This window comes from Elgaria multicarinata, chromosome 4 (assembly GCF_023053635.1).
Source record: "Elgaria multicarinata webbii isolate HBS135686 ecotype San Diego chromosome 4, rElgMul1.1.pri, whole genome shotgun sequence".
Lineage (NCBI taxonomy): Eukaryota > Metazoa > Chordata > Lepidosauria > Squamata > Anguidae > Elgaria > Elgaria multicarinata.
The window spans coordinates 31497503-31507516 of record NC_086174.1 but is presented as its reverse complement, the minus strand read 5'-3'; the positions used below and the strand labels follow the sequence as shown (position 1 = coordinate 31507516).

The window sequence follows — 10014 nt, the reverse complement described above, 5'->3', positions numbered from 1 at the left end:
GCATGTCAACATTTACCACGATACTCTGGCATCTCCAGTTAAAGCACAGGCAGTCAAATCTGGCACCTTCCAGATGTTTTGGACTGCAACACCCATCAGCCCCAGCCACCAGTTAGGGATTGTGGGATTTGTAGTCCAAAACATCTGGAAATTATTATTATTATTATTTATTTATATAGCACCATCAATGTACATGGTGCTGTACAGAGTAAAACAGTAAATAGCAAGACTCTGAGTTAAAGGATCAGTTAAAGGTGATGGGAAAGATCAGGTAGTCGGGATAGGTGCAGGCACGGCTCCCTGACTCTGAGCAGACGGTGGAAGACCGAGCCAGCGAGGAGAGCTACCCCAATGAAAACCTAGCAGTGTTTACAACCGAATGAGATTCGCTGGCTTTCCTAGAAGTAAGAGTTTGATGTATTTCCAGTGTATACAACCTTTTAAAAAGTAAGTTTCCAATACTCAGGCTATTTTTTTGCTGAAATTTTCAAAAGGTCTCACAAGGTAACCAAAAAACCTCCCGGAACATATTACTTTAAGTCAGACTTTCCCAACCTGGTGACCTCCAGATGTGTGTTAGGATACAACTCCCATCACCCCAGCCAAGCTAGCTGGGAATAATGGGATTTGTCATCCAGCACAACCGGGGACAGTAGGTCAGGAAGGCTGCCCTAGGGTACAACACTTACTTATTTTCATTTATCTAGTGTCCTTAGTGGTATGTTTTTCAACCGAGTGTACGAAAACCCTTGAGAGGGACGATTGAATAAATCATTTTACTCTTTGAAAGAAAGCAGCGAGTGGCTTAATGCAACAGAACAAATTAACTTTGGAGAATTGGGAGCGGCTGCTCAGCACCATCCTGCTAATTCATCCTGTCAGGTAAATCAACATAACACGACATAATCTCCTTAGGCTACTGCGGCGAAGACTCCTCCGTGGTTGGCATCAATTTGTCTAGCAGAAGCATTAATGTCCCCCAGTAGCTATGCAAATTAAGGCCTGGGAGATTTGCTAACAGGAATCTGACAGACGGATAAGGGCTTGTCTTCCCTTGGTAGAAACTGGAGATAATGTAAATGAGGTTAAACAGGAGCAAAAACAGAAGAACACACAGGGCTTTCTCCCCAGGGAAGTAAAGTAAATAAAACATGACAAGGCCATAGAGATGCAGTCGTAAAGCAGAGGCCCCAACGTGGCATTCTGTGATGCTGTGTAGTGTTTATAATGTTGTGGTTTCTATTTTTGGGGGAAAGTTATGAATCACTCAGAGAGCCTCAGCTATCGGGCGGTATAGAAATAAAATGAATAATGATGATGGTGTAAGGTTACAAAATCTAAATATACTTAAACCAGGCCCACGGGCCAAATCCACAGGGGCCCAATCCACCTGTCCAGGATACCCTAGATGGCTTTGCTATCTCCCTCTTTTCCCACCCCCCTGTCCCTGACTATCATTTATTTATTTATTTATTTATTTATTTATTTATTTCCAAAATTTGTATACCACTCCATATCTAAAACAAATACCGAAGCTGTGAACATGAGAAGTAAAACACACACACACACACGCACAAACTTAAAAGATTAAACCACCATATTAAAATTATACTTTTTAAAAACAGAATGCCAATAAAAACCACAGGCTGTCAGTTACAGAATACTTCCTGGAATGGAGCTGTTTTCAGGAGGCACCAGAAGCAGCCTAGAGTTGCTGCCTGCCTGACTCCAGGGGCAGGGGGTTCCAAAGAAAGGGGGCCATCACACTGAAGGCTCTTCTCCTGTGGATGCCAGTTGGGCCATAGGTCCTGGTGGAACTACCAGGAGCTATGCTCTCTAGTGACCTCAATCACCAGGCAGGATGGTAGGGGAGAAAGTGCTGTACATTAGTCCCAAGCTGTACATTGGTACCAAAACCTTAAACCAGGCCTGGTAGTGAATAGGCAGCCAGTGCAGTTTCCTCAGCAAAGGAGTTGCTTGCTGAAAGGGGGCAGCAGCCGGGCTGCTGCATTCTGCACTAGCTCCAGCTTCCTTAGCAGCCTTAAGGGCAGCCCCACATAGAGCGCATTGCAGCAGTCCAGTCTTGAGCTTACTTTTAACTACTTTGGGGATATGGTTCAGCACCTTCGAGAGCTCCTTTAGAGTTCTGGCTGGTACTGACTGAAACCCAGAATGGATTCACAGCCCTGCTGAAATCGGAGCCCTCAAAATTGAGAAAAATACACACCACTATAGGAGCAGGCTATGATTTGATTTTCGGGTGTTCTCCCTGTTGGCAGAAATACAGCCAGGGTTTGTCTATTTCCAGTTGGAATCCCTTGATGCCTCGGACTGCAAAGTCATTGGTCAAAACTCGTCCTTAATGGTGAAATGTGGCTGATCTTCAGGTTTGAAGTCTGGATTGGGGCTGCCATCTTCATTGAGAATTCTTCGGGCAGTGTAGCCAACAATAGGATATTTCGCTTTGTAGACATTATTGAAGGTCTCGTCCAGAGATTGCAACTCTTCTTCTGCGAGTCCCATCTCAAGGAAATACAATTGTGTAAAGAGAGACAGATGGGCGGGGAAAGAAAGGAGAGAGAGAGAGAGAGAGAGAGGAGGGTAGTGATAAATGTTGACGTGCAAGTGCCCATCATGAAACACCCCATAGAATCCAAAGATGCAGGCAGGTTTGTTGATCCATTTCATATCAAAAAACAACTTCAAGCAGTCCATCTCCACCATTACCTTTTTGTAAATTGCATGGCTTAGTTCATACGATCGCTGCGTGGTCAACAAACCATGGCAGGCTTGTTAACCCCGCCAGGCACGCCGGACGGATTTCCCAAACAACCCTTGCTCGCCTGGCTTGCCATGTCATCCAAACCTGGGCTGCATGACTTGTTTGAGGGGGCAACAGCCCTCAAATAACCCACGGCCTGTTGTTGGATTATTTGTGAGCTGCTGCCCCCCACCCTACCTCCAAATAAGCCATGCTGCCTGGATTTGGACAACACAGCAAACTGCATCAGCAAGGGTGATTAGGGAAATCCACCCTGGCATGTGCAGTAGGGTAAATAACCCACCACGGTTTATTTCGCTCATAGCAAGCCCGCAAACCGGATCAAGTCTTATTTGTTTATTTATTTATTTATTATAGTTATATACCGCCCCATAGCCGAAGCTCTCTGGGCAGTTTACAAAAGTTAAAAACAGTGAACATTTAAAACAAATATACAAAAATTTAAAAGCAGAAAAACACTGAAAAAATTAATTTATTTAATTGTATTTATTTATTTATTTATTTATTTATTTATTTATCAATCACATTTAAGTCTTAATAGCCGGTTCAAGACCAAGCTACCCCAAACTACTTTGAATTACAACAGGGATAGCTCATAGCAATGTACTGTTGCTGGGAAAATCCATTTCCACTCTTGGTACTGTAAGGACTGCAGCTAAGCTCCAAGGGAACAGAGATGCCTGAGGGAAGTGGCAGATGATACCATCATCCACGCTAATCAAAAAATCCTGGCACTTTGAGCCTGCAAACTCTGACCCCACTACAATACTGGTTCCACGACCATGACTTAATGCACATAGGGTAGAAAGATACATTGATGAGAGGGTTGTTGCTGCCCTGACCCAGGGACCAAGGATTCATCTGCCTTTGGCAGTTCCTTTTTTTGAGACCCTCCCTCGACCACTACCTGTCTCTGGTTCTGCATATATTTGGGCGAGGAGACACCACCAGCACTAAGAGGGCCACATATTCAAAAATGGTTTAAAAATTGGAGGCCTCAGCCTGCAGCACACAGAACAGATCTCTCTCTCTCTTGCTTACTGTATCATGCGTGAGATCCGCTGGATCAAGGGACATCTTTGCGATTCCTCGGGTCGAATCCTTGCCAACCAGGGCATTGTACGGTGCTCCTTTCCCATAAAACTCTGTCCAGGGAGAAGAAGAAAACAATATAGCAATGAAGTCCAAATCAATACACTTCTTAAAACTCTCATAGCACTTGTAATGTTTGACATGATGCCTGGGATATCTCAAAGTTTGACATACTTCATTTGAGGAGTTTAGAATCAGGAAACTGTAAACAATGCTAGAAAAATCTCTAGCATCATCTCATTCCTCACAAGCCTAGAAATTTGACATTTGCACATCACATGTTGGGACTTTTATATTTGGAGGTTTGTTTGGTTTATCCTAGGCTGGTACAGCGCCGAAACCTAAAGATTTATATTCCTCCACCAAAGACCTTGAAACATTTTCTTAGCCTTTTCTTTGATGGTACAATAAGAGTAACATGTACGTCACATCCGCCCTGGTCATGAAAGTGGTAAGCATTGTATTTTATGAGGCACAGTGCACAGAAGGAGGCAACAAGTCGCCACAAGCCAGGAATCATGGACAGGAATCCCCAACCTTTTTGGGTTGCTGGGCGCATTTGGAATTTTGAGAATGTGTCATATAGGCACTCCAACAAAATGGAAGCCCCCAGGGGGATTCTCATTAGAACACTGCACGGCAAAGTAGCCCCAGCAAAGGACCTACGCCAACTCAATTCACTTCCCCAGCTTTAAGGAACTTGGTGTGATGCAATAAAAACCCCTAGGGCAGCAAGTGTTATCCTTGAATTTCTGCTCTGCCTCTTTAAGGCAGCCATATGGCTGAGACTGCACAGCACTGAGATTTCTACCTCTGAACCTGAGCCAAAGTGAGGCTGAAGTTGGGGGGGGGGGGGCAGGCGAGGAGAAAAACATGTTTTGCTGCAGGGTTAACTCACCTTTTCCTGAACTGACATCAAACACCACACCTTTCACAGCTATGTAAATAGGCTGATCCTCCTGAAAAGACATTTTTCAGAAAGTATGTGCTTTTAAGAAACAAGGTATATCGATATCTTTAAAACATTTCCATCATCAATATATTTTAAAGCTATTAACCAGCTTTCCCCCCTAAACAATCAAAAAGTGACTTACAATAAGTGGAAAGAAAGGTATCAGATGCATTAGCATCTAAGGCTAAGCTATGGTTTATGTTAATTATGGTTTGTTCCTTTAGCCATTAGATGTCTTGCAGATGAGCAAACGAATGACAGCTTGTTTTCCTGATTTCTGATTTGTTTCTCTCCCGCCCATTTTGCCAGCCTTCAGAGTAGTTTCATCTTCAGACTACTCTTGCCTCTGTTTCAGGTTGGATGGCGGCACAAAGAAGCCAGGGATATGCCACAGTTCTGGGTTCAAAATCAACACAACTCATGGTTTCATCAAGCCAGATTCTGTAAGTCATCAACAAATCATGTGTCCTATTTGTGGTTTGTAACTAGTTAATAAACCATGATTTGTGGGGATGGATGAGACACAATGACAAACTAGATTTCCACAAACCATAACCACGGCTTACTGTTATGTGTGAACCAGACCATTCTTGTCTATCAGCCATAAAACCAGTCAATATCACTAAAGACCTTTGGCAATGCCCCGTAGTTGCCCCCTTTTGGGAGGAGGTTATAATAAGGATGAACTTTGTACTGAAACAATCTATAATATGGAAGAACGTGCACAGCCTTCTAAATTATCTACCGGTTTCCTGGAAGTTTAACGCATGGTCAGCGCAGATGGATCGTCAGCGCCCTTATGACAGCCAAAAGACTTATATTATCACATTGGAAGGACAAATTTACACCTCCTATAATGCAATGGATCGAGGACCTAATAACATTATCAACTTTTGAACGAGCGTTATATAGACGCAATTTGCAAGAGGATAATTTGCAAGAGGATAATTTGGTCTGCTTTTCTTGAAACCTTTGTATAACTCACTCCCCCTTTTTTTTCCTCCTTCAGTTTATATGATGGAAATGATGATAATTCTACACACACAATCTATGGTGTCCCCCCCTCCAGGGTTTTCACAATGTATTTGTTTTGTTTGTTGATATTCACAATAAATAATAATAATAATAAACTAAAGACCTGCTATAATGGGAAGGTTTGCCCCTACTTATTAAACATAACCTGGGAGACCTTTGGCAGGTTTCCTTTTGGGGTGAAATGCCATAGCAGTGGAGACCGATGGCTCTGATATCAGTGGGGCAATGAATCTGTGCCAGGTTTCAGTCAGAAATCTAAAGCAACTCTCCGAGGTGCAAAGACCTCAGCCTCCGCTTCTCCAGAGCTGCCATGGAAGAGGTCTTCCTCCCTATGTAACCCATATAGCTTCTGTAAGTCACTTTATTAGTTTTGAAATCAAATTACCAAACTGTACACCTTTCATGATTACATACCATGAGCATGCAAATGACTGCTCTGAAATAAGAAGATACACTGGTTCACTTTTGCACAATCCTGCTTTTGGGGTGGGGGGGTGGAGAGAGAACACACTACTTAACATTCTGTCTTTATATCCATACATTAATGTAAAGATCTGAAATTCTTACATATTCAGCTCTGGAATCAATTGCATATGTTACTTATTTATTTTTGGAGGATCTCTCTCTCTCTCTCTCTCTCAGCGCAAGAAACTGGCCTTTTCTAGCCACTGGAGCGTGAATCCGCTCAGCTGCTCTGGCTTGTTCACACATTGAGAGCTCAGTTCCTGTATATGGAACTGAGAGCCAGTGTGGTGTAGTGGCTAAAGTGTCGGACTGGGAGTTGGGAGATCCGGGTTCTAGTCCCCACTCGGTCATGGAAACCCACTGGGTGACTTTGAGCCAGTCAAAGACTCTCAGCCCAACCCACCTCACAGGGTTGTTGTTGTGAGGATAAACTGGACAGGAGAATTATGTATGCCGCCTTGGGTTCCTTGGAGGAAAAAGGCAGAATATAAATGCAAAAATAATAAATTGGTAGACAATGGACACCTTTAATATGCTGAGCCACAACATCCCCTGTGATTTTAGAACTGTGTCCCAGGGAATCCTGGCTATCCTTAGAAGTTTATCAAGGATTCTTCAAGGGTAAGCAACATTAGGCAGGTTTCCACAAAGGACAACGCACCCTCAGTGGAGGCTGGTGGCTCTGTTGTCAATAAGGCAATGAATTTGCTCTGGGTTTCTGGTTCTAACTGAAACCTGGAGTGGATTCACTGGACTACTAACATCGGAGCCACCAGCCTCCATGGCTTGCCCTCCATGATCATATCCTGCAATATCTAACCACAAGCACAGGAGCATAGAACGCTGCTGTATTACTGAGTCAGACCATTAGTTCATCCAGCCCAGTATTGTCAACACTGACTGGCAGTGGATCACCAAGGTTACAGGGAGGGATTTCTTTCCTAGCCCAACATGGAGATGTGGGGGATTGAACCTGGGACCTTCTGCATGCAAAGCAGGTGCTCTACCACAGAGCCACAACCCTAAGTGAATGTTAGGTGTGTTGCAGGGTCTCCTCCCGGAATAGGTGTGATCATAGAATCATAGATCATAGAATAGCAGAGTTGGAAGGAGCCTACAAGGCCATCGAGTCCAACCCCCTGCTCAATGCAGGAATCCACCCTAAAGCATCCATGACAGATGGTTGTCCAGCTGCCTCTTGAAGGCCTCTAGTGTGGGAGAGCCCACAACCTCCCTAGGTAACTGATTCCATTGTCGTACTGCTGTAACAATCAGGAAGTTTTTCCTGATGTCCAGCTGGAATCCGGCTTCCTTTAACTTGAGCCTGTTATTCCGTGTCCTGCACTCTGAGAGGATTGAGAATAGATCCTGGCCCTCCTCTGTGTGACAACCTTTTAGTGAGGGGGTGGTGAGGTCCAAGGAGCACCCAGAATATGCAAGACATAGGGGTTCTAACCCTAAAAAGTAAGAACGGTGTGGAAAAAGGTTCACAGGAAGTTTGTAAAATCACTGCTCTATTCGAACACAAGTGTGACATGAAGCTTGGACAAAATGTAATTCCGCAGGATCTACAAAGATCTGTGGCAATTACATTTTCACACTTTAATCCAGCTTCCCCAATCTTGTGTCCTCCACTTGCGTTGGACTGCATCTCCCAGAATTCCAATGGCCATACTAGCTGGGAATGATAGGACTTGCAGCCCAACATATCTGGAGGGCAGCAGGTTGCAGAAGGCTGCCTTAGCATACAGATGTGTGAAAAGAGTAACAGGGAGCATTTTTTTTAGTTTACCTGTTTGGTTGATCACAACAGGTTTAAGCAGGAGAAACAGCTGCAATATAAGTTTCACCGGCAGTATTTTTTCTAGAATTCCTGATAGAGTATAAAAGGCCCCAAGTTTCAAGGTTTAATGCTTGAAATACAAGGCAGTTATGCAGAACTACAAAAATGAGGGAAACATTGTGAAAACTCCCAAAGAAGTCAATATCTGAAGTCAATATTTTCACTCTCCAGAAGAAAGGGGTGGGTGAGGGAGGAATCCTGTTCTGTCCCAGAGTTTGTTTAGCTAGAAAGGTATGTGTGTGGGAGTGCTGAAGAGTTTCTGAACAGCACAACCAAGTTCCTACTGATATAATACTGAAAAGGGCCACTCTGAATCAGTTGCTTTGATTTTCTTGTACATTCAACAGATGAGGAGCAACAGCAGCTGGTGACAAAGGCAGCGAGAACATAGATTCACTGAAGGAGGAAGATGTCTTCCTCAAGGGCGTTCCAACCTGGAGCTGGCACCAAGGAGACTCATTGAGTTCAATGGGATTGCCTCCTAAACAAGCATGCACATCCAGTGTTAGTCCTATGTAGAGTAGACCCAATGAAACTAATGAGACTTCAGTCAGTTGTGACTCACTTAACTCCCATTCATTTCAATGGGTCTCCTCGATGTAAGACTAACCCTGGATATTACCCCGTTTCCCAACAGGCATTTGAGGCAATCACATACTTCTACCGCTGCATTCCCTTCTGACCAGGATACCTGAGAGAGCACCTTGTCCCTTACCAACCTGACCAGTTACTGAGCTCGCGCTCCTAGTGGTTTCACATGGACCGTTGACCTGATTGGAGTCCACCAGGAGAAGAGCCTTTAGTGTGGTGGCCCCTTCTCTTTGGAACTCCCTGCCCCTGGAGGTCAACACTATGCTGCTTCGGGTGCCTCCTGAAAACAGCTCTTTCCCAGGAAGCATTCCTCAACTGACCAGCCACTGTTTTTATTGGTCCTTTATTTTAAATTAGACAATTTTAATTTTCTGTTTTTAATCTTTTTCTGTTTCATTCTTATGTGCACCGCTCAGGAATCTAAGTTAGATATGGAGCGGTATAAAAATATTGTAAAATAAGAAGAAGAAGAAGAAGAAGAAGAAGAAGAAGAAGAAGAAGAAGAAGAAGAAGAAGAAGAGGAGGAGGAGGAGGAGGAGGAGGAGGAGGAGGAGGAGACAACAACACGCTGTTGCTCGAGTCCGACTTCGACCAAAGGTGCAGACTTTTTCGTTTAATGGCGAGCCCTTTACTTTCTCATATGAGTTGGAGAGAGAGAAAGTTTGGCGCGCGAAGTGCCTGCGAACAAGACAGCACAGAGGTGCTCGCCTCAGTCGCCGCTCCAACGAAACGGCACAATCCGGTTTCCGCGTCCTCAAGAGCCGCCTCCGCCGCCAACCTTGCGCGTTAGCAGCAGCGGCAAGCCGCTCCCTGCCCCACTGGCCTGGCCCGCAAGGGGGCAGCCCGCCCCGGCCGGCCTCGACTGGCAGAAGCCTCCCCGCACCGTACCTCCTGCCCGTCGTATCTGGCCAGCTCGGATTCGGTGAAGAGCCGCACAGGCCTCTCCCGCGGGGCGGGCTTGAAGCGGAGCTCTTGCTCGCCCCGCGTGTCCTGGGAGCCCGCGAGGGCCAGCGCTAGCAGGGCGAGCGCCAGAACGAAGCCGTCGGCCATGACGCTCTGCGGGCGGGGGCTGCTGCCGGGTCCTCCGGGGCGGGGACAAAGGAGCCCGGCGAGGCTTGCTGGAGCAGATGCGATCTCTTGGAAGGAAACGCCTTCCGGTCACCCTTCGGGCTTGCCTTGCGGCCCCTCCACGTCCTGCTTCTTATCGCCCGGCGCCTTCTCCCAGTGTCTTTCTTTCCTTTGGACGTTTCCTCA

The 10014-nt window shown here is 45.4% G+C and overlaps 1 protein-coding gene across 1 annotated transcript; it reads right to left on the bottom strand.

Moving 5' to 3' along the window:
- Positions 1-1600: 1600 nt before the first annotated feature.
- Positions 1601-9810, bottom strand: NENF (neudesin neurotrophic factor). Its single transcript, XM_063125572.1, has 4 exons — positions 9649-9810; positions 4773-4833; positions 3824-3927; positions 1601-2523 (listed from the first exon to the last, which is right to left on the bottom strand). Exons 1-4 carry the CDS (start codon positions 9808-9810, stop codon positions 2347-2349), a joined length of 504 nt encoding a protein of 167 aa, XP_062981642.1. The 3' UTR covers positions 1601-2346.
- Positions 9811-10014: the final 204 nt, after the last annotated feature.

Excerpts from the sequence above, each read along its gene's own strand:
- NENF (XM_063125572.1), bottom strand. The coding sequence starts at position 9,810 with ATGGCCGACGGCTTCGTTCTGGCGCTCGCCCTGCTAGCGCTGGCCCTC. Across the intron at positions 3,928-4,772 it reads TGATGTCAGTTCAGGAAAAG|AGTTTTATGGGAAAGGAGCA; the intron begins GTGAGTTAACCC and ends CTCCCTGGACAG. Across the intron at positions 2,524-3,823 it reads CGGATCTCACGCATGATACA|ATGGGACTCGCAGAAGAAGA; the intron begins GTAAGCAAGAGA and ends TATTTCCTTGAG.